General features: G+C 42.3%; 4 protein-coding genes across 4 annotated transcripts in view; 2 read left to right on the top strand and 2 right to left on the bottom strand.

The window, feature by feature from the left end:
• Positions 1-4697, bottom strand: part of hrob (homologous recombination factor with OB-fold) — an 11616-nt gene extending 6919 nt beyond the window's left edge. Inside the window, exons 1-6 of the mRNA XM_037688730.1 lie at positions 4641-4697; positions 4439-4489; positions 3364-4326; positions 3179-3262; positions 1557-1691; positions 405-513 (exon numbers count right to left, since the gene is read on the bottom strand). Of these exons, the coding sequence (XP_037544658.1) occupies positions 405-513; positions 1557-1691; positions 3179-3262; positions 3364-4326; positions 4439-4489; positions 4641-4652 (1354 nt within the window). The 5' untranslated portion in view covers positions 4653-4697. The remainder of the gene's footprint in view (positions 1-404; positions 514-1556; positions 1692-3178; positions 3263-3363; positions 4327-4438; positions 4490-4640) is intronic.
• Positions 4698-5814: 1117 nt separating this feature from the next.
• asb16 (ankyrin repeat and SOCS box containing 16) lies at positions 5815-11268 on the top strand. Its single transcript, XM_037688729.1, has 6 exons — positions 5815-6151; positions 6225-6492; positions 7981-8389; positions 8476-8559; positions 10902-11012; positions 11083-11268. Exons 1-6 carry the CDS (start codon positions 5815-5817, stop codon positions 11266-11268), a joined length of 1395 nt encoding a protein of 464 aa, XP_037544657.1.
• A 559-nt stretch (positions 11269-11827) lies between these two features.
• On the top strand, positions 11828-14179 carry tmub2 (transmembrane and ubiquitin-like domain containing 2). Its single transcript, XM_037688728.1, has 3 exons — positions 11828-11947; positions 12681-13291; positions 13593-14179. The coding sequence occupies exons 2-3, from the start codon at positions 12696-12698 to the stop codon at positions 13978-13980; spliced, it is 984 nt and encodes a 327-aa protein (XP_037544656.1). The 5' UTR covers positions 11828-11947; positions 12681-12695; the 3' UTR covers positions 13981-14179.
• Positions 14180-16851: 2672 nt separating this feature from the next.
• atxn7l3a (ataxin 7 like 3a) lies at positions 16852-23845 on the bottom strand. The gene is made up of 13 exons (XM_037689233.1): positions 23626-23845; positions 23136-23199; positions 22611-22743; positions 22359-22530; positions 22174-22271; positions 22071-22093; positions 21938-21983; positions 20044-20084; positions 19898-19966; positions 19753-19796; positions 18861-18932; positions 17134-17264; positions 16852-17061 (listed from the first exon to the last, which is right to left on the bottom strand). Exons 2-13 carry the CDS (start codon positions 23184-23186, stop codon positions 16892-16894), a joined length of 1050 nt encoding a protein of 349 aa, XP_037545161.1. The 5' UTR covers positions 23187-23199; positions 23626-23845; the 3' UTR covers positions 16852-16891.

Raw genomic sequence — 23845 nt, 5'->3', positions numbered from 1 at the left:
GGATGGATGGATGGATGGATGGATGGATGGATGGATGGATGGATGGATGGATGGATGGATGGATGGATGGATGGATACAATTCCACCCCACCTCCAAACAAAGCGAGCCCATGTTTGACGGTGATTTTCAGCACACCAGCGTGCTACACCGTACTAACACACGTATGACATTATTGTTTAATAAAGCCATGAGCACATCAGCTGTGATAATCCCACATTACTCTCTCTTCGGTCATCTAAACCCGGTGTGGGCATCAAGTTCAGTGAGTCCTTAAGATTGACCAAACAAAGGGAAATATTTCCGTGCCGAACATGAACGCATGGTTCTTGAAATTCGATGGTGCATGATGTGCTCACTAAAACTGCAAAGAGAATAAATTTGATATGTTGTTGAGCAGCTCTACCTGTTGGGTCTTTGAACACAGCTTTGGCGTCGGTGTTGGTGTGGACGATGCTCTTCAGGAGTACGGCCATGTTGGGCACTTTGTTTCTCGGCAGCTGTTTCAGTGCAGCCTGACGGGAGAAAGAACCAAAAGAATAAAAATAATATTTCCATTTGTTAAAAAGGAACCAGAGCCTGGTGAGTTGCATCATTCTGCTCCTCAGTCAGGAGGATGTGTCAACATGTTCTCCACAAAACAATTCATGTTGTGTTTGATCAGATTATGGGCCTTTCTTCTCGTCATCTTACATGAACATAGCCAACGTGAGAAAATACACTGTTGCCCATCTTTTGTACTAGCAGGCAAAAGTTTAGGTGAAAAGCACCCGATGGTTCCAGGAAATCGAGGGTAATAAAAGTCAAGTCCCTTTTAGAAGAAGTTTCACTTGTAAAGTTTTTCTGATCCATCAGTCAGAACCGGTTGCATTAGCACCAAACATTTACATATAATTTGTTATGTCATCATACAGCTTCATTTATTTAACTGTACCTGAGAGATGCTTCGTCATTTTGACAAATGGTTTGAAAAGAAGCTCGACTGCTAATTTATTAATGCTTCATCTCCCCCACTAATAAATCTACGAACTGAATATTTAATCTCTCTGGCTTTAAAGGTCGCTCCTTTCACCGTTGGTCCGTTAGAACAAACGCGCAGTTGTGAGGATGCTCTGATGGAAACATCTGGCGGGATTTTTCCGTTCGTGCGAACACAGATGTTGGAAAGCTGTCCGGTTTAACCTGAATGAGCTCGGCTCGTGACTTCGTGCAGCTGGAGAGCGACGTGTGCAGGAACTCTGAATTTAGAGGCTGCCTCCAGAGGTTATAAACACAGAGAGGAGAAAACAACAACAGGGTCTCCATTAGGGTGATTGATTAGCGATCACGCCGTTTATCATCTCCAAACACCTCCGGAGCGGCGGCGTCGTTTGTCCTGATTGTGCTTGAAAGACCTCCAGCAGCCTCACGCAATGAGATGATGGAGGATGAATCGTTTTTTTAAAACTTGTTGACCCAAATATTAGTAACGCAGCTGAAACGGGACTTCCCGCAGGGCGACAGCCTGAGGATCAGGTTTGTGTCGGAGCGTAGGCACGACGGCGATTACGGAGCTCACCCTGCGCAGCACCATGACCACGCTGCAGGTGTGCAAGAAGCACGCCGGATTCCTCTCATCCAGGCCCATCTCTGCCTTCATCGCTGCCCAGGCTCCACCGCTGAACTCTTCTTCCTCCGTCTGTGAGCTGGAACCCTGGAAGATAAAGAGACTGTTGATGTAGAAATAATATTGCCCTTTTAAGCATTTTACTTCAACTCTTTTTGATGTACTAGCTCTACCTGTAAAAACAAAGACTCGATCATTAGAGCTCAAGTTTTATTTTGATACTAATAAAAGGTTTTAGCTCATAAAAGGAGTTAATGCCAGTTAATCAGCAACTGTCAAACTGTATGAAATCTTTATACATTACTAAAAACAAGAGTACACAAGTTGTTGAACAGAGAGGCGTTTGTGCAGCTTCTTCCTGGTGATGCAGGTCAAACTGACCAAAATCATAATTTTGTGTCATTCGAGAGTAAAAACACTGAAAGATTTATCCTGGGATGTTTGGGAGGTCGAGGACTTGAGCATCTCCATCTTCTCAGAAATTATTTACCACGAGGGGATTACTGAGAAACAAAACTAACACGTTAAAGCTGAACTCGGTCCCTGCTGCGTCGACTCTGCAGTTATTGTGCAGGAACCGTTTATCGTTTTAGTTTGATCATTTTGGACAGACGAGCACAGACTGGCTTCAGGAGGCGGTGAAACAAATTCATGACCAAACATGAAGGAAAAACAAAAAGCAGCGCGGTTGTCGTTTCGTTGGCTTGAAGCCAAACTGGTAACAGAAAAATAAAATTTGATTAAGCGAACAGCCCTATTCAGCAAACACAAAGAAGTGAGACCTAACCAAATAAGTGTTTTTCTTTAAAATTAAAAAATAGAAAAACATTTTTCTCCTCTCTAATCTCACTCGATGCTGAAAAAAGTAAAGAAACTTTATCGAGTGTTCTGGGTGGGAGGCCATGAGGCGTGCGGACATGAGCTACCACTGATTCAAGAGGCAAAGAAAAAATATGAATGAAAGATGAAAAACTTCAAATAAAGCAATATCACAAAATGACAGCTAAAAGATTTACATTTCTTAACGGCCATTTTAAAAATTGTTTACAGGAACTCGTTTTAACCGTCTCTAAAATAAACCAATAATTACAATAAAAATAATTTACTATCAAAAATGTGGATGCCGAGTGTCTAAGAAGTTTGCTGAAGAAGTTAAAACCAAGTTGTTAAAGCTACAAAAAAAAAGCTAAAAGTGGCAAAAGTTTAGCTAAAAACAAGAGTGTCCGAACAGCAGATTTCAAAGAGAACATTTTGTAAAGAGCTGAAAAGATCTCAATGTGTTTCGAGAGGAAAAACGTTTGAAAATGAAGGGAAACATTTTGAAAAGTGTCAAAAAGTTTCAAAAAACAAAAGTCACAGCACCCGTCTCCTGAACGAGCTGTAGTTTTGACACTTGGAACAGCAAAGCAGACAAAAGTTGTTAAGACTGGTAAAGAACAGGAAACAATAGTATAAATGGTGATTCACACTATTAACCAACAGAATGAGTGGTGGAACAGCTGACTGGTTAACAACAAAGACAACAGAGTGACGTAAATGTGTTCGTGCGTTCTGTATCTCTGGGTTTTATTTACCTGACTTGGCAGACGAGCCACAGCTCCGTGAGCGGGAGTCTGAGGAACAGAAACTACGATTTCGTCCAGGTTCTGAACCTGAGGCTGACAGAGGAGATGGAAATTTTAAAATGTGGCACTGTGGTGAAAGAATAAACCTAAAACATCTCATATGGCAACAGAAAGCTCTGCCGCATGAGTGCAACCTGCTGCGGCAGGAGTCCCGCAGGGCCGGGGAAGCGTCTCGTCCTGGGCAGGTGAGCCTCAGAGCGAGGTCTCTTCCGAGGCAGCTTATTGGAGGCAGACACCAGCTGAACCAGGCGGTTGGTGAGGACCGGTGTGTGCAGGGGATGAGGGCTCAGAGTGGAGGTGTTCGTCGATGGAGAGGCAGCTGAGGAGACCGTTTCAAAAGGTCTGCGAGCCTGAGCAGAGGCTTGAGGAGTCATCCACTGTTTGTGTGGCTGCTGAGGGCTGTTTAAGGTGCTGGAGAAGCTGCTGAGGGCAGGAGAGGACACAGAAAAGCTGGGAAAACCAGTAGACGTCTGTGGACGTGTGGTCAAAGCAGGACGTGGATTTAAAGATTGTAGATGTGCGACAAAGGGGCTCCGAAGAGCTGTGCTATAACCAGACGTGCTAGAAGTGTTGCATGCAGTTCTGAGCTCCCCGAGGGTCTGATTAGGAACTGACTGACTTCCTCCATAAGCTGAGGGTCGCAGTGTTTTGGCTGAAGATGGAGGCTCAGCTGCTGGTGCAGGTGGAGCAGAAGCAGCATGTTTCTGCAGTTGGCCTATTTGGCTGTCGCACTCATCCAAGTCTGCCAGGTCAACATCCCAATCATCAAAATCATCCAGAGCCACGCAGGAATTCATCAGCCCCTTACTGTTGGCATGGCTCTGTTGTGGTGCCAAGTTTGGCTGAGAGTTACCGAGTGTAGGCAGAGGAGGGGAGGAAGAGGAGAGCCGTCTCAAACCCAACGCAACAGTTTGCGCACTCCCTGAAGCCGTGCCATTACACACGGTTGCCAGTTTCTCCTCGGTTTGCTGATGGCGAATGTTCTCCGGCTCTCTGTGAGCCACAGAGGAAGCCCGCAGAGCGCAGGACGACACAGCAGCTGCCACTTTGGCTGGTCCAGAGCCTGAGCTGGGGGTCCAGTCTGTCCCGAGCAGGTCCTGGGACGAACACACACACACCGAAAGAGAGGGGGTCAGAAACAGAGGCTTCCTGCTACAGGATATCAAATGGGATGCTACATCAGTTAAACATCTGAATCAGGTGTGTCACCTCATCATCAAAATCCTCGCCAATGCTGAACAAGCCACTCAGTTTGCAGGTCTATGGCAGAAATAAAACCTCAAATTAAACGTTTTTACATCAAATGAAGCAGTTTAACAAATACAGATTACCTAATAACTTTCAAAAAGTGTATAATGCTCAGTATTTGTTAGCTTAGCTAGCTTAAGGCTTTTAAGTTTGATGGACTTACCATCGCAGTCATGAAATGTCGCGATGATATATTTGTTTAGACAAACGCGCCAAATTGAAACCGAATGCCATTAAACAACAGAGTTAAATAAAAGTTGTTGGCTCTAAAGATATTTTTGATTTTTCACCGTGATGCACGGCCAAACAGAGCAACTTTCTCTGTGTGGTGGAACTATAGTACCGCCGCTACGTTCAAACACGACGTCATGACGTAAGGAACGTCACGCAAAGAGTGAATTAGCACAAGAGGACTCCCTCCTCCACGGTCCTCCTCTCGTTCAAGCAACATAAACTCTGAGCTAATGTCTGGATCTTCATTTTTTCCGTTATTTAATTGGTATTAACGTGTAACTATTCAAGAGTTTCGTTTTTTTTTTTAGATGGGTTATATTTGACAGTTTATATTTTGTTATATTCAATTAACGTTATTTAAAAAAAAAAAAACGTTTTTTAAAACATACAAAATGAACGTTTGCCTTTTTTCTGTTTTCGTCTTGCACAAAATTAAGAAAAATAAGCAAAACAACATGTAGATTTTTTTAAAAAGTGAATTTATTTTGTGGTGTGTTGGAAAATAAAAATTATGAACATAACATTTCCATAGCATTTCAGGTGATATTGTGCCATAAATCAAAAATAAACTTAACAGTGGCATATGAAGAACTTGCTATTGCTTATTTAATTTTTTTAAAACATTTATATTATAATGTCACAGGGGGAAAAGCATCATGCATATTTTTCCTCTATATTTAAACTAAAGATCTTTGCTTCGATGCATTTTAGGTCAATACCGCCATCTAGTGGCCACAGTAAATATGAGGAGTATCAGCTTTCATGCTGATCTATTAATATCTGGAGTTGAACTTGTATTGGTGCAACAATCTTGTGACTGTGTCCACAAAGAAGAACATTTGATTTGAATGAATAATCATAATAGTTTGACTTAAAACAAAAATAAGTTCTAAAAGTGTTGATTTGACCTACTGGGATCTCTGTCTTCTATTGCCAGTGAAAGGTGAGTTTAAGTTATCTGTGTATTTCTGTATGTAGTGGAGCTTCAGAGGCAAAAGGTTTAAAGGAGGTTGTGTGAAGTTCTGCTGAGGTGACTGTAATTCTGCATTAGTTTACCAAGACAACAAATGTTTTATTTATGCAAGGCATTATTTTAGGTTCCCATGTCGAAGGGTTCGTTTCCGTTCACCTCTACATCACTGCGCTCGCTCAGACTGGAGCAGGAGTTTCAAGAGTGGGAAGATGCCCGTCGAGCTTTGGCCCACAGGAGAGCCATGACCAGGTCCCCTCTGCCTCGGGCCCCTCGGCCTCCTCCCAGGCAGCAGCGGCTGCAGGAGGTTCGAGCCCCTCCGCCTCAGGTCTGCTGCAGAGACACGACCATCCACAACACCTTCATGTGTGGCGACATGAAAGGAATCTATGCGGTGCTGAAGGACCCTGCGATGGTCAACGCCCTGATGGAGACAGTGCATGAGGAGATGGTGTGGGCCCCGGAGATGGGTAAGACCTCAGGAGGTTGTGTTTTACAGTTTCAGGTCCTGAACGCTCAGCTGCCTCTCTGCTCCTCTGCCAGGGATGTGGACGATGAGCTCCAAGGTGAAGCAGACCTCAGCCTTACGCCTGGCTGCCAGCAGAGGACACGCAGCGTGTGTGGAGGAGCTGCTGTTCCGTGGAGCTGAGGTCAACGCTGACCCCGGGGGCAACACGGCTCTCCATGACGCCTGCGTGGGAGGCCACTCCGTCTGCGTCCAGCTGTTGTTGTGTCACGGAGCAGATCCTGAACTGGTGGCAGCGGACGGCAGGGCTCCTCTTCACCTCTGTTCCTCCATGCACTCACTCCAGTAAGAGCTGAGGGGACTGAAAACCCTCATTTACAAGTTCACAAACGACAGCAGAGAGATTATGTTCGTACCCTTGTATGTGTTTGTTAGCAAAATATCTCACAAATTGCTGAACTCATTATAATGAAAGTTTCAGAAAGTAATAATTAGATACAACTAAACTGATTAACTGTTGTAGTCAAAAATTACAAACTAAATCAATTTTATAAATACTGAGCTTGTGCATATCTTGTACCAGATACCTGGCACAAACCAGGTAAGTATCAGGTATATACCAGGCATCAAGGTACAAGATAATCCCAGAAACTAGACAAGTATCCACAGATTTGGAACATTTTTTAATGTGTTTCTGCTCCTTTTCCTCTCCTGTCCTTGTGGGGAAATGTTTCGCCCAACGATGTAGAGTGGCAGAAAGTTTGTGTTTCAGTGGATGGTTCGACTGAAACACGTGGATCTGATCTGTGTAAGTTGGTTTCCTCCATATTGAGGCTTCCATCTTCTCCAAACGGTGCAGAATAGGCAGCTTGTTGTTGTTGGCATCCTCTCTGGTGAACCTGATGTTCTTCACAGAGTTGACACATCTGGTGAACACTTTTACTTCCTTCGTTTGGGGCTGACTCAAGTGTCAGTATCTGGACTAGTGACTCAGTTTGGTGACTCCTCAGATCGATTAAGTCCTTTGGATGAAGGACGAAATATCTCAGCTTAAAAAAGAAACTGTTCAGATGATCTGACTGAACACTGTTGGATTATATATGTGGATTATTGAGCATGAACTTTGGTGTAGTGACTCTGTCTTGTTCCTTTGAAGGAGTCCAGGCCTCTCTTTTCCACTTGAGAACGGCCACAGAGATCCCATGGGACAGTCATGCTTCTGTCCATAAAAACTGTCACTGACCTTATGATAAGTGTTAGAAAGACAGAGGTCCAGCAGGGTATGACTCTGGTTTAGGTTTACAAGTGAAATGACATTCAAAAGTGTAAAAGTTTCTCCTGGAGCCAGCTGGAAATGTTGAACTTTGTTTGCAAAGTAGATGGAGTTCCACCAACATATCAGCAAGAAGTTCTGCTTTATTCTGTCACTGATGTTGGTTCTGGGTGGTGGTTCTTCTCCAGTGAAACAAAGAGTGGCTTCCCCTGGATGCAATCCATGCTACAACGATCGATCGATTACATCATCTTTTTACAGTCTTTGCGGGTCTTTTTAGGTGCTGTTGGGTCCTTTTCAAGGTCTCGTGTGGTGCTGTTGCTCAGTAACGTGGATATTTTGTCCTGGTGTTCAGAACTGTTGAGGCCACTGTGCATCTTCTTTGTCAGCTGGTACCACGGTGATGTTTTGGTCCTGTCCAGAAGATGCTGTGAGATTTGAAGTTTGGCACTGGAGACGGTTGCTGTTTCAGTCCGCTTGTTGGTTCAGCGGCAGCGATTAATTCCACATCAGGTAGTTCCTGTGGAGAAATGGCAAAATTCAGTGTTTGTGTTTTCCAGCTGTGCTCAGCTGCTGTTAGAAGGAGGCGCCGACGTCAACGTGAGGAGCAGGGAGTCGAGGCTCACCCCTCTGCACGTGGCCGCCCGGCGAGGCCTGGAGGAGCACGTGGACCTCTTCCTCCACCACGGAGCAGATGTTTTAGCCACCAGTCAAGAGGGGGAGACGCCTCTGAACGCCGCGTGCTCCGGAGCGGAGAGGCCGTCCGAGGCGGGACGGTACCTCCGTGTGATCCAGAAGCTGCTGGACGCAGGAGCTGACCCCAGAACCGCAGGAAGGAAGCAGCACACCCCGCTGCACAACGCCTGCGCAAACTGCTGCCCCAGGATCGTGGAGGTCCTCCTGCAGCGCGGAGCCCAGGCCGAGGTGGTGAACTGTGCAGGACACACACCCATGGACTGTTTGATGCAGGTAACAGATGGAGAGGTGTGGCTGCCGCGCAGAGGGATGGGTTAGCTCGGACATTTGGACTGAAATGTTACTTCCTGGTCCTCCAGGTGCTGGAGGATTACCCGAACCAACAACCCGAGGCCGTAGCCCAATCCCTCCTGAACCACGGAGCCAAAGGAGTTCCACTGAAGGTCCACCAGAACCGCCACAAAACTGACGGAATAAAACGTTTAAATCCTGGCAGAGCGCAGACGAATACACATTCTGTGTTTTTGTATTTAAAGACACATGAAAAACATTTAAAGTTCAGGCAAAATTCAATAAAACTGTTCAATAAAACTGTGTTCTGCTACAATTTGAAGTAAAATATTTAGGTGTAAATTAATATTTAAATAATAGATTAATATTAGATTGTTTGTGAAGTGAATTCTAATTAAACATTAGAAAATACAAAAAAGCTAATATTTCTGATGTATTAAATATTAAATTAATTAATTATATTTATTTTGATTAAAGTTAAAAGTTGCAAAAGGATCGCTAAAAGTAGCAGAGCGCTAGCTAAAATCTAAAATTTGCAAAAAAAAACTAGCTAGAAGCTAAGCATTAAAGCTGTCCAAGAGCTAAACATTTCAAAAAGTTGGCTATAAGTTAAAAGTAGCAAAAGGTTAAAGACTAGCTAAAATTAGCAGTGTGGTAGCTAAAGGCTAATAAAAGCTAAAGCATAATTAAATGTCTAAAGTTGAAAATTTCTAGCTAAAATCTAAACGTAGCAGAATAGTGACCAAAAGTTAAAAATAGCAAAAAGCTAGCTACAAGCTATAAGAGGCAAAAATGCTACCTATAAGCCTAAAGTAGCACACGGGTAGCTAAAAGTAGCAGAATGGTAGCTGAAAGCTAAAAACAGCAAAAGCATAGCTAACAGTTTAAAGTAGCAAATCCCTAGCTTAAATCTAAAAGTAGCAGAATACTAGCCAAAAGTTACAAACATCCGAAGGCTATAGCTACAAGCTTAAAGCAGCGAAAGATTGTCTATGAGTCTAAAGTAGAGCAAGGCTAGAGACAAGATAAAATTAGCCGAAAGGTAGCTGAAAGCTAAAAGTAGGAAAAGGCTACCTAGAAGGTAAAAGAGCTGAGATTTATTCCAACACGAACACTGAGAGTTAACGAGTGGAATAGTAGTAGTAGTAGTAATAGTAGTAATACTAATAGTATTAGTAGTAGTATTAATAGTAGTAGTAGTAGTAGTAGTAGTAGTAGTAGTACTAATAGTAGTAGCAGAAGTAGTACTAATAGTAGTAGTAGCAGTAGTAATACTAATAGTAGTAATAGTAGTAGTAGTAGTACTAATAGTAGTAGTAGTAGTGGCAGCAGTAGTACTAATAGTAGTAGTAGTAGTAGCAGTAGTAGCAGTAGTAGTAGTACTAATAGTAGTAGTAGTAGTAGTAGTAGTAGTACTAATAGTAGTAGTAGTAGTACTAATAGTAGTAGTAGGAGTAGTAGTAGTAGTAGTAGTAGTAGAAGTAGTACTAATAGTAGTAGTAATAATAATAGTAGTAGTAGTAGTAATAATAATAGTAGTAGTAATATTAATAGTAGTACTAATAGTAGTAGTAGTAATAATAATAGTAGTAGTAGTAATAATAATAGTAGTAGTAGTAGTAGTAGTAGTAGTAGTAGTAGTATTAGTAGCAGTAGTAATATAAAAGTAGTAGTAGCAGTAGTAGTACTAATAGTAATAGTAGTAATAATAATAGTAGTAGTAGTAATAATAATAGTAGTAGTAATAATAGTAGTAGTAATAATAATAGTAGTAGTAGTAATAATAATAGTAGTAGCAGTAGTAGTAGTAGCAGTAGTACTAGTAGTAGTAGTAGTAGTAGTAGCAGTAGTACTAGTAGTAGTAGTAGTACTAGTAGTAGTAGTAGTAGTAGTAGTATTAGTAGCAGTAGTAATATAATATTAGTAGTAGTAATAATAGCAGTAGTAGCAGTAGTAGTAGCAGTAGTACTAGTAGTAGTAGTAGCAGTAGTAGTAGTAGCAGTAGTACTAATAGTAGTAGTAGCAGTAGTACTAATAGTAGTAGTGGCAGTAGTAGTAGTAGCAGTAGTAGTAGTAGCAGTAGTAGTAGTAACAGTAGTAGTAGTAGCTGTAGTACTAATATTAGTAGTAGCAGTAGTAGTAGTAGCAGTAGTACTAATAGTGGTAGTAGCAGTAGTACTAATAGTAGTAGTAGCAGTAGTACTAATAGTAGTAGTAGCAGTAGTACTAATAGTAGTAGTAGCAGTAGTAGTAGTAGCAGTAGTAGTAGTAGTAGTAGTAGCAGTAGTAGCAGTAGTAGTAGTAGCAGTAGTAGTAGCAGTAGTAGTAGTAGCAGTAGTAGTACTAATAGCAGTAGTAGTAGTAGCAGTAGTACTAATAGTAGTAGTAGTAGTAGCAGTAGTACTAATAGTAGTAGTAGCAGTAGTAGTAGTAGCAGTAGTACTAATAGTAGTAGTAGTAGCAGTAGTAGTATGTGACGTTTGTTTTTCTTCAGATGCTGAAGCTTTGCGCCTCCGTTCCTTCCGTCCTGGAGGTGATGCTGAACTCGTCCCCCTCCCTCCCTCCTTGTGAGTGGATGGACTCTCTGTCCTCTGAGGTGTGTGAGGTGATCTCAAGCAGCTTCTCCTCAGCTTGTTTCTCTTCCTCTCCGTGATGCTTCTCCCTCTGCGTCTCAGGAGAACCGGCCTCTCTTGGATCTGCTGCGTCAGAGGAGCGGCTCTCCTCGCTCTCTGCAGCATCTCTGTCGATGTGCTCTTCGTCAGCAGTTGGGAGCTCGATGTCACTCAGCTGTCAGGGAACTGGACGTTCCCACCTCTGTGAGGGACTTTCTGCTGCTGTGCAACGATGGGACACTTAAATAATTGTTGCGCCTTTAGCACTTTTTGTGCCACGATCAAATACATTATTTGGGACTTGTTCTAGATTTTGTGTTGCTGTTTTTGGTCTAATCTCATATTTGCATAAAGCTGTAAGAAGTTTCTTTCATTTGAATGTGTAATAATAAATACAAGTTGCAACACTGTGCCAGTCACGCAAATGTTGTTGGTCTGAGGTGTGTTCCAGAGCATCAGTGATTGAATTGCATCATGAAGACCAAGGAGTCTCCAGAATGTCTGGCTTTAGACATGTTACTGATGGAACGTGGCCTAGTTTCCTCCACACATGCTGAAAAAAATGTTTTCCAAAAAGCGAGATGCACCACAGTAAACTTAAGAGTCAGTTTACCTCACATCAAGGCAGACATTTTAAAATGGCTGCTCAGTGCATACTTACTCCACAGTCGTTAAGAAGAGTAGAAACTGGTTTAACGCTTTTTATACAAAATTAGAAACTGCTGTATTTGGTTCAACTACTTGGGGGGAGGAGCAACAGGCGGATCTCGTTTCCATAACAACCGTCCCTCCGCCCTCTGCTGACGTCACGCCGCCTGCGCCGTGTTTATTCTGTGTGCTTTTTTTTTTTTTTTAGCCGCTTCAAAAGCTAACTAGAGCTAATCCTGGTGTTTAATCATGCTCTGACTTTTTTTTTAACAACTGACAGGTAAGGCTGGTCTGAACACGTTATTTTAACAGACTTTTAGGTGTTCCGTTTGGAAAAAGTTGTGACAAAAACTAAACGAGAGCAACGCGGCGGGTTGTAAACAGCCGAAGGTCGTTTTCCCCACACAGCTAGCTAGTTGTTAGCTCGAAGGCTAAGTTAGCTCGCAGTTAGAAGCCCAAGCTAAAAAATAGTTTAAGAAAACGACACACAAAAAAGCTTTTAAAACGTGAGGATAAAGACTAAATGACAAAAACATGACGTGATGGAAACGTTGCCCCGAACAGCTCAGTTCCTGCTAGCAGCTGCTTTTCACATCATTTCTGCCTCCAATGTTTACATCTAATAAATATTTTGCCTCTGAGACGTGAAGTTTCATAATTCCTGTTCAAACACCTAAGCTGCAAGGAATGTTTGGTGCAAAGCAGGTTTGTTCTGATCTGCAGGGAAAGGCTGAACAGGAAGGTCTGAGCTTTTTAAAGACTATGCTGGCCTAGATTCTTAATTTCCTCCAAAATAAATAAAACTTAAATGGTGTTTTTTTGTTATATTTTCATACATTAGATCAATTAAGTTCGTTTCAGGTTAGATCTCAGTCTCAGATGTTGATGCAACACTGAAATGTAGTTCCTTAATTCAATTTTATCCCTAAGCTTTTTTGGTTTGACTTCATTTTTATTGAGTTTGAAACCATTTGTTACCTGATGATGATCGTGCCCTTTTTTTGTGTCTGCAGGACCGGAGGACAGAGATGGCAGTCTGTGCGCTGACCATGTTGGATGGGATGGGGGATGAGGTGGTGGCGGCAGGCGGCATGTTGCTCCTGGTCATCGCCCTCATCTTGGCTTGGCTCTCGACCCACGTGGCCGACCGGGGAGACCACATTCTGGGCACCATCCTCACGGTGGGTGCTCACGCCTCTCTTATAGGTCTGGGAGGTCATGAGAACTACAGCGGAGGATCTGCCGGTGCCGACGCCCCCGAGCAGCAGACCGCTCCACCTTCGCAGGAGAACAAGCCAGATGAAGACGAGCCTGCGGCTGAAAGAGGAGAGGGTGAGGGGACAGGGGAGGGGGCTGAGGGAGTGTGGACTGACCTGATGCTGGACATTCAGAGCAAAAACCCTCAAACTGGAAGAATACACGCTTCTGATGAAGAGGAGGATGAAGTGGATGAGGAGGAGGAGGATGAGGAGGAGTTAAGGCAGGTAGAAAAGAGGCCAGTGAAGTCCACAAGTGTTTTGACCACCACCGCTGCCACCTTCATCTCTGTCCGATTGAAGTTTTTAAACGACACAGAGGAAGTGGCTGTTGTGGAACCGCAGGACACAGTTGGGATACTGAAAAGGTTTGTTTTTGCAGTTTTTGTGCTAAACTAAGTCTGTTCATGAAGGATTTCATTTTTACTTTAATTTCAAACTGCTTTATTCATTTCTGATTTAAATGCAAATACATATATATATATATATATATATATGTGTGTGTGTGTGTGTGTGTGTGTGTGTGTGTGTGTGTGTGTGTGTATATATATATATATATATAGATGGATGGATATAGATATATAGATAGATATAGATACAGATAGATAGAAATATAGAGATATCATAATGTGGAGCTATTCCTTTAAAATGTTGTTTCTTCTTTTGTAGCAAATGTTTCTCAGGTCGGGAGCATCAAATTAAATTAATCTATCGAGGCCAGCTGCTGCAGGACCCTAAGAGGACTCTGATTTCCCTAAACATCACCGACAACAGCGTGATCCACTGTCACGTCTCCCATACCGCACAGGAAGCCGGTCAGGAGGAAGGGGGTCAGCCTGGGGCAGGAGTCGGATCTGGCGTGTCTGGAGGGTTCAGAGCAGTGAGTGTGGCCATCAGCACCAGCAGCCTGATGGTGCCCGTGTTCGTGGTGATCCTGGCCGTAGTGTGGTACTTCCGCATCAACTACAGGCAGCTCTTCACCGCCCCCGCGACCATCTCCCTTGTGGGAGTCACTGTGTTCTTTAGCTTTCTAATTTTTGGGATGCACAGCCGCTGAGAAGGCGTCTCACACCTTCAGATAAATATCATGAAGTAAAAAAAAAAAAAAAAAAAGCCCAGCAGTAGGCTGGCAGCTGGAGAGATGGACTGATTAAGAAGCAGCTCAATGCTGCAGCTGATGGGGAGGTGTGTGTGGGTGGAGGAGAGCCTATTAGTGCATGTACCAAGGAGGGAAAAAAAACACTAAATAGTAAGCCTGTCGCGATAAATCAATTAATCGCATGATAAATGAAAATTATCGACCTCATTTTCATTTATCGGCTTTATCGTTTCTTCGTCTCTCTTTCTTCTGAAGACACTGGATGACGAAAAGCTCAACTCCGGTGCTCTTCACTGACACCCCCCCCCCTTTCTCTTATCATTAAAATCCCATTTTAACCGTCCAAAATTGTGTCTTTGGATTGTTAAAAGCAGCTAAGCTGAGAAGCTAAGCTAACAGGTCGACCTCGGGGAAAAAACTTGCGTCTTTTCAAAGCTCCAAAATTCACGGAAGAAACTCGTGTCTTCGTGTAAAATCTTGTTTTTCTCTGCAAAAATAAGCTGAGAACTTGTCTGATTTTTTTTTTATGTGTGAAAAATACTTTGCCAAAGAGCTCCAACCACACCGAGCGGCTGCCATTTTGAGAACCGAAGAGACGGCCCATGTCATGTGAAGGGGCCTCGTCATTCCCCCATCTGCTACGGAAGCACGATCCGTAGTGTACTTCCGGGTCACACGGATTGCCACCGTTTATGAATAAAAACCGTCTTAAGTTACTTAGAAAAGTACGTGCTCCATCTCTGCCAATCTTCATGTAGCTAATTTACGCCACTCCGTTACACATCATTGGTTAAGATATGCGACGCATTAGACCCGACCCCCAGCCTGAGCTGAATGAGGAAAAAACCTGCAGGATACGGAATGAATCATTTCCATGGTGAGACGGCGCCGCTCAGTGGTGACGCTGCGTATCGTTTTAACCATGACATAAATATGTCAATGATTTTAATGGAAATACGAGTGGTGTAAATTAGCAACATGAAGATCGGCGGATAGAGCACGTACTTTTCTAAGTAAAGTAAGACGGTTCTTATTCATAAACGGAATTATACCAGTATTTTCCTTAATCTAGCATAGTCAACGGCGATCCGTGCGACCCGCAAGTATTCCTGTTAACGCATGCGCAAATGAGCAACACTACGGATCGGGTTCCGTAACGGATCTGTGAACGACAGGCGTCACATTTTTATTAGAGACACGCTGCTCACTCCCTCACTAACCATCCTTTGGTTCAAACAGTCTTATACTGCCATCCGGTGGCCTAAAAAAGGTACTACACTCAAAACAAATTGACACGTCTTCTTAAATTTCACAATTACAAATGGTCAAATTTCAAACAATATTATCGTTTATCGCAATAATTTGAGAATTAATCGCCCAGCGAAATTTGTTACCGTGACAGGCCTACTTAACAGTGAGAATTGATTTTACTGGAGCATTTAGTCTTCTAAAACATGACTAAGTGGTTTACACCATGTTAAAACACTTTTATTGTTGAGACGTCATGAATCTTTAACTTTCTCTTTTTTTAGAGAACTGTTTCCATGTTTTTAAAAACGGTGAGCTCGTTAAAAATCACTGTTGTGCTTTGCCAGTTGGAGTCGATACACGTTTGAATAAGTCTCAGCTCTGTTTAAACGCATGAGTGCAAGGGTAAGACTTTTGTTGCTGCTTTCTAGATTTAGGCTTATTTGAACATTTACTAGACACTGAGAAGAAGTTGTAAATAAGTTTTGTGTAAATATTAAAAACAGATGAAGAGGAACTTCCTCCTGCTCATACTGGACCCGTTTCAGTTCTGTCTAGAATAAAAGCATTTCCATCCAAACCAGCTTCAGCAAACGTTTTATTTAAATACAAACAAATCACGTGCGCTCGTTTGTGCTCGATACACAACACTGCACTTCCACTGCACACAATTCACTCCGAGCCACAAACTTCAGCCTCTTTCGCAAAAAGTCAAATCCTACTTCGTGGTGAAAATAAGGTTTATTCTGAAAACTGTTCGTCACCATCGTGATGTTGAAGGCGTTGAACTGAAAACTTTGAGAACAATCAAATTGTTCCACAGTTGGTCCCAATAATCAAGGCAGCCTTGATAAAAAGATGAGCCTGTTGTCCTCAACATAACTCATATATATCGCCATATATTATATATAATTATAGTTTAAATCGTTTCATTTGCTCTAATTCGCACAGGAGAAACAGATGGCCCAGATTTTTTTAAGTCATTTATAAATGACTGGAAAACATGATTGCATGCATGTAGACCAAGGGAAACGTCTAAAACGGCACCGACCTTCACTGAAGTGTCACTTTGCAAGATGCATAGTTTGATGAAAATAAAAATGAAGACGATAATTGTTTGAAACGGATGAAAAGCAGCAAACGAAATAAATAAAATGCAGCAAAACGAGGATTTCTGGCTTCAGGGAGAAGCAGCTGATCGGAGAGGACCTGGAGGTTTCAGGAAGCGGCATCAGAGAATTTAAATGCTTGGATTTATTAAAAAATAATAGTTTAATTTTCACACAGAATATTCTATTTCACAGAAAACAGCTCAAGTGGCTCATTAACTCGACTACAGAAGACCCTGTTGTTCAAATATATTTCTATTAAATCCTATTTTCATCCATTTAAGACGAACTTATTGCACAAACCTTTAAGGTCCTTTCTTTCATCGGGACCAGACAGAAAAAGTGACACCTGAAGGCACCACGAGTCCTCGGGATGTCTGTTCTGAATTAGTTCATCAGTTGAACGTGTGAGGTTGTCCCACGATAATAAAATGGATTTCTCTTTTCACACCTGAATAAATAAAGTCCTACTTGGGTTTGGTGTAAAACGAGAAGCAGCAAACGGGCCCGAGCTAATTCAAGTCGTCGTAGATGCTGGAAATGAAAGCTGCGGAGAGTTTGGGCTTCTTTTTACTCGTCAGATTTAAATTACTCGGAGGGTTGCTGCCGTCAGTCGCAGCGCCGCTCGGACCCAGAGCCAGCCTCTTCTTCTTGGGCCTCCGAGAGTCGGCGTGGTTGGTGCCTGCGAGACGGGACACATCAGTTTTATATCAATAAAATAAACAAAAACCTTTCAGCGCAGCGGCCTGCTTACTGGCTTTAGACGACGCCGAGTCGGCGGGAGAAATGTCAGACGAGTCTTCCCACTGCAGGCGGCTCATCACGCTCGGCTCATCGGGAACGTCGAAGCTGTTGCTCTCCGGCTTGGCGTCGGGCAGCGCCGGCCTGATCCACAAGCCCCAGAAACACGAGCGATAAAAGGTGAAAACTCGCAGAACTACAGCTGCATCTTTGCACCTTAAGGTACTCGTGACGTCATGAAAACCAGTAAAATAAAAATCTGCACTTCTCTTTTCTCTCGCTGGTGGAAACTTAGTGACGTGGTGTGTTCGAGTGCTAAACGCCGCCTTTAAGGCGCTCCACCTCTGGTTCTTGACGAGTCTCGCTCGTTTTCTCTGTTTTTGTGTTAAACAGCAGATTCACGCTTATATTTCCATCTTTGAGACTCCACACAACTGGGACCAGTCTAGTGGGTCAGTCGTGTGACTCGACCCTTGAAATGGTTTTCATGGATTCAGCCGAGCGCGTCACTTACACCGAGCACAGAACTGCACATTACCGATCAATGTATTTGGAAATACTTTAGTAAAAGCACCATTTGATATAGTTGAGGTAACATTTGTGTTTTCTTTTATTGTTTGAAATGAGTACCTTTAATCATCGATAAATAAATAAAAAGCTCCTGTTCTGTATTTGTGGGAATTTGTCTTTGTTTAAACATGACTGACACAAATCTTTTGATCTTTTTGCAACTTGCAATTTTTAAATAAATGAATGAGATATTAAAAATTAAACTTGGTTAATACTTAAAACAAATGTATTTTTGTGAGGAACAGGCTGCAAACAAATGAAAGTTTGAAAACAACGAGTCCAAAAGTTATTACAATAGTCCCTCGTTTATGGCAAGGTATCTGTACCCTGAAGACCCGGGATAAGTGAAAAACCACAAAGTAGGAATAGCAGTACAAATAGTTTATTTTAGTATATTTGTGTGTATATATATATATATATATATATATATATTATTTTTATTAAAGATGTTTTAAACCCTTCTCACACTCTTGCAATATTCTAAACAATGTTTCTAAACTCTCTCAAAGAGCAAAGCATGTCATGACTTCAGCTCCCTGCAAGCACTCTTGGCCACGCCCACTTCTCCTCTCTGCACGAGAACAGCTGATCAGCTGCAGCAGGAAGTCTATCTTTCAGTGTGGGCTGCACAAAGGTGCTAAATAATTAAAAATAATTTATATTAAATAAAAATTCCAAGCCGATCGTGCGGCTCGTCCATCAATCAGCCAATTGCGTGTCATGTCCAATCTTATTTTGAAAAGCCGCGATAAACGAACCGCTAAGTAGCGAGGGACTACTGTGAATAAATAAAACACCTGAAAACTATGGATTTAGAGCCCAAACATTTTAGTGTAGACGCTTATTTTTAAGAGAAGTTACCTGTTGATCTAAATGCAGCTGCCCGTCAAATATAAGACGCTTTACATTTTATTTAATCTAATTTATAGACTAAATTTAAAAACGTGTTTATTGACTGAGACAACGTGATCAAAAAACATTGAGATGATAAACTTAAATGATAAAACTTAAGTCCAATCAGCAAACACAGAAACGATGAATTATTGGCTTCACTTTTCAGACGTGGCTGGACATTTTTTACATGATGATGAAACGTAACAACTAGAATCACGATGGCAGCAATAATTCAAGCAGAACTTGACCTAAATACTGTCTGTGAGTCACACTCACGCGGACGGCCCAAGGAGGAACACCCTGACGGTCCTCCTCTGCTCGTCCGTGTGTTGGGGGCACCGCTGAGACCTGGAGGGACACAAGGTGGCATGACTGACAGCCTGCCCACACAGTTTGATTCATCCCCCCGGCTGGTTTCATCATGCCGACACGTCGACTGCGTCTCCTCACACGCGTGACGATGGCGCGGATAAATAACTTTGGGTCATAGGAAGTGTAAGTTAGCTAAATAAAAGGCAGCCCCCGTCCGCAGGAGACAGTGGGACAGACTGCTGGGACACAATCAGGGGCAGATTAAATGTCTAAAGTTAAAATGTGCATCTGTTTTAAGATTTCATACAAAAGTGTGTTAAAAAAACTCCCAAACTACTCAAAGCGATGGAAAAAAACAGCCATTAGGACAGTTTCTGTATGACATCATCAGTGTCTCGCATCATGGTGGAGGAATTTTAGCCACTAAAATTCTGCCTCAGCTCGTCGATTCACCCACAGCTGCAATGAGACGTGTTTTTATTAAACGGAAAGCTTCAGTGAGACCCGTCTGTTTGCGTTTAGTAAAACATTAGCCAAGCGGTTAACAACATCCGTACGGCAGAGCATGCATCACCAGCAAGAAGTCATTGCTGTTGTCTTCCCTCCCTGGCGTTGTGTTCTGAACGCGCCAAAGTGGACGCGCTTTATTTTCATATGTTTAAATGTGGGTGCATTTTGATGCTGCCATTTGTGCACCCCTGAGCTATTATCAACAAACCGGATCATTTTCTAACAAAATATTTTATAATCTCTAAGTTTATTCAAATATAAAGACAGAGAGGCGGTGACGCAAGAACCTGGACGTGATGGGACAGCGGGTGCAGAAACCATTTGTCGACTTTGTCTTTATTTTTACCTGGTGCACATCTTCTTGGTGTGCTCAGAGATGACCCCACATTGCTGTAGAAACAAATGATCAGAGCTGAGGATCAACATGAATTAAATATTTAAATTAAAAAAAAAGATTTTCACTTTTGAGTTGATTCGTGAAAGTGGCTCACCGTAGTCAACAGAGACCGGACTTCATCGGGGCCTAAACTTTCATAACTGATCCCCGTGTTGTAGTTGTACTGCAATAAAGAATAACAAAGTGTTACTTTCTGCACGAATCAACAAAAGTTTACGAAACTTTTGAAGGATGCGTCACCTTGTACGACTCTGAACTGACGCTGCTGCTGCTGAGCTCGCCTGAAAAGAAACGACAAAAAAACGGGTCGTGCTCCAAACAATGTTTTTAACATAAAATTCAGTTCAAGTGTAATTTTTCATTCCTCGTCAAAACATAAATAACTGGAGAAATTGAATTTCCTGCAAAAATGCAGTGTGAATGCTTATTGCTGAAAAACAGCTGAAATTAGCTATTAAAAAAAAACAAAAAAAAACACACACATGATGAAATGTAGCTGAAATGAAAGAACACGCCTATATTGGCAGAAGAAAGATGACGGAACACATATTTGCTGAATTTAGTTTAAATAAGCAGAAATGAGCACAAAAATTTAGAGACTGGCTTAAAAAAAGAGCTGAAATTAGCAAAAAAAATACCTGAAATTAGCTGAAAAGGCAAAAAGAAGCTTAAACTACAAGAAAGAAGCGGAAAGAACTGACATGAGCTAAAAAAAAAAAGTGGAATTAGCTGAAAATGCAAAAAATTAGCAGCAAAAGAGCAGAAAAAAGCTGAAATTAGCATAAAGAAGTTAATTAGGCTGAAAGTGGCAGAAATTACCATGAAAAACGCTAAATTTAGCTGAAAACAGCTGAAATTTGCTTTAAAATGCTAAAAAGTAGCCGAAAAGGTAGAATAAGCTTAAATTAGCATAAGAAAGCAGAAAGAACATACGTTTGCCCAATTAGGCTTAAAAAAGCATAAAGAAGTGGATATTATCTAAAAAAAAAAGCTGAAATTAGCAACAACAACAAAAAACAGCTGAAAAGTAGCTAAAACAGCAGAAAAGCTTAAAGTACCAGAAGTAGAGCACTTTTTGCTGAATTAGGCGGAAAAAAGTTAAAAATGTGTAATTAGCTGAAAAAGCTCAAATTAGCATAAAAAACAGCTAAATAGTAGCTAAAATAGCAGCAAAAGCTGAAACTTGCATAAATAAACTGAAAAGGAGCATAACAAGCTGAAATGAGCAGAAAGAAGTTGGAAGAAGCACAAAAATGTTGTAGTTATCAGAAACAATCTGAAAAGAGTGCAAAACAGCTGAAATTTAGGAGTGCACCGATTGCAGTTTTCTGGCCAATCACTATTTCTAAATAGTCTGACCTGCCGATTCCGATTTTGGTTTATAAGCGACATTGTCGGATGTTATAACGTCACAATGCACCTTCAATTTTCCAATATTATTTTTTTTGAAAAACAGACCCTTGAACAATATTCTAGAAACAAAACAAATTTGTTTTAACTGGCCACGAGGTAGTGCTCTGAAATATAAATGAAGTTTAGACAATTGTTGTTAAAACTAAAAAAAAAAATTGCTAAAGTTGTTGAAATGTGAAATGAGCAGGAAAAGATCTTGTGAAGGATGTAAAATGAGCTCAGCTAATTTCCTATGAGGAAAAAGTGGCAGCATAAGCTAAATATTTCAAAAAGCTCAAGTTGCACCTAAAGTCATAGCGCCCTTCTCCTGAATGAGCTGAACGATTTATGATTTGTTGGAATAGCACAAACGCTGTGGAGCGAGAAAGATGCTGAAAAACGTACGGAGAAGAAATGGATCACAGTGTGAATGCTTCGTAAACGTTCACGCTGTCGAAGTTTCACTCGGACATTTCAGGTCGATCCAGCTGAGCTACAAAGCCCGAGCCGCCACGACTCGGACTCCACTCAGACGGCCGATCTTGCAGCGCGGAGATACGACAAGGGTCTATTTTCAACTTCCTGCGGCCGAAGAAGCCTTCTTACCCAGAACATCCTGATCTGCAGCGCAGTAAGCGGGTTTCAGGGCAGAACCTAATCCTCTTCACTAAACCAGACAGGAAGCACCTGACAGGAAGCACCAGACAGGAAGCACCTGACAGGAAGCACCTGACCTACTCACCGTTTTTATGTTTCAGAGATTTGGATCTTCTCGGGGAATTCTGATTCTGTGAAAAATTAAGAACGTTGATGTGAAAGCTCATACGGACTAGAAGCCATCGCTCTGTGCAAATGGAAAATAAATGCACAAATACCTTGTCAGACTTTCTCTTCTTGGCTGCAACAGAAGCATCTCGTTAATTACGTGAACACCAACCTGAAGCCCTTCTTAACGAGTGCACACAACCCGGCCTTCACCTTTCTTTTCCGCTCCGTACGACCAGTCGTTGTCGTTCACGTCGTCGTTATCTTCCTGATCGCTCTCAGATTTGCTCGTGTTGTTGCTGCTGGCTAACCTAATGAAAGACAAGCACACCATTGGGATCAAAGGATCCACCAGAGCTCAGCGGTGAATGTGCTCAGGGCGGCCGTTGCGGAGCCACCTGCGGCTGGCGATGCGGCTGCTGTTGCGCCCCATCCCGAGACACTTCTCCAGGTGCGGAGCGAAACGGGACGCCGCGATCAGCCGTCTGCAGTTGGGACACTCGCACTCTTTGTTCTTCCACTGGTTGAACACCTGCCCGAAGACGTCCACGCCCGGCTCGTCCACAATCTCTGAACAAACGGCACGCGCAGGGATGAAAACACGGGCCGAGACACACGGACCTCATCCAGCTGTGAGTAACGGCACCGACCGAACTCCTTCGTGCTCTCCTGGTCCGTGTCGTCCAAGAAGAAGTAGCCCTGCTTCACCGCGCGGTGCACCTCGAAACACAGGCCCAAACAGGCGTCTTCCACCAGCTCCGAGTAGATGTCCTGCATCAGGGCCTGCAATATTCAAGATATGATGCGACAGAAGCTACAAATCTGGTCCAGGAAACGGTTCTTTCACCAAAGTTTACCGATTTTTACACGTCCTGTTCTATTTACTCTATAACTAAAATATAACGTTTACCAAATGGTCAAACTTTGAAAGTAACGTGCAATCTGCGATATGAGAACGTGTTCTGGATGACTCTCAGCTACTACCACGCCAAGCTCAATTTCTGTGAAACTGATTTATTTTTTTTTTTTTTTATCGTGTTTACTAAGTTCAGGTGGCCATCTTGAATCAGGTTCACTCCAAAGATGTAGATGTTCGTCCAATGATTACTTCCTGACCGTTCTGTTAAAATCCACCCGTTGACTCGTAGGATATTTTGCTAACAGGCGTAGTTTACCTCCAGCTTGGTGTTGTCTGGGCCTGAGAGACGCATTTCCTCCATTTTCATTTGAAAACCTGTGCTGGAAATGTTGACGGTTTACAACATAAAAACACAACAAAACAATATAAAATACGCATTTAGGCTCAGGAAATGAAACTATTAAAATTTACTCTTGTTGCAGATCTAGCTTCATTCTGTCACAATGAAATATTTAAACTTATTTACACATTGTTTTGATCACGTCTGATTTGAAATAACATTAGATTTAAATGTTAAATCTGAGTGATTCAAACGAAATTGTGATTTTAATATTTTCATGATGTAGCACAATAATGAACATGACAGAACTCAACATTAAAACACGATTAAAATAGCAACTAAAAGCAGACATGTTGGTAAAATGTGACGTCATTTACTGGAGCCAATCTTCAACAACAACGTCCTAAATTAAAACACAGCAAGTTTAAAAAATATCGTTAAATAACGTCACCGTGAGTTTCCTCACCCTCCGGTCAGACCGAGCACTCAGCCCGAATCAGGCGCGTTCTGCAGCATGACCGGAGCGGAGCGCGCAACTGCGTGGACGGAAGTAAAACTGCTCTCGCGCTGCCGCCATTTTAAATTTCACAACTCCAACATCTTCCTCGTCTCAGGTGAAGACTAACGTCGCAGGTGACAGGTGCCCGTTTCACTATAAACCACCGTTAGAAACCAGTTTGACGCCA

Source organism: Nematolebias whitei, chromosome 15, assembly GCF_014905685.2.
Source record: "Nematolebias whitei isolate Nwh7 chromosome 15, NemWhi1, whole genome shotgun sequence".
Lineage (NCBI taxonomy): Eukaryota > Metazoa > Chordata > Actinopteri > Cyprinodontiformes > Rivulidae > Nematolebias > Nematolebias whitei.
Note: the sequence above shows the minus strand (reverse complement) of the source record. Positions and strands in the feature narration are given on the sequence as shown.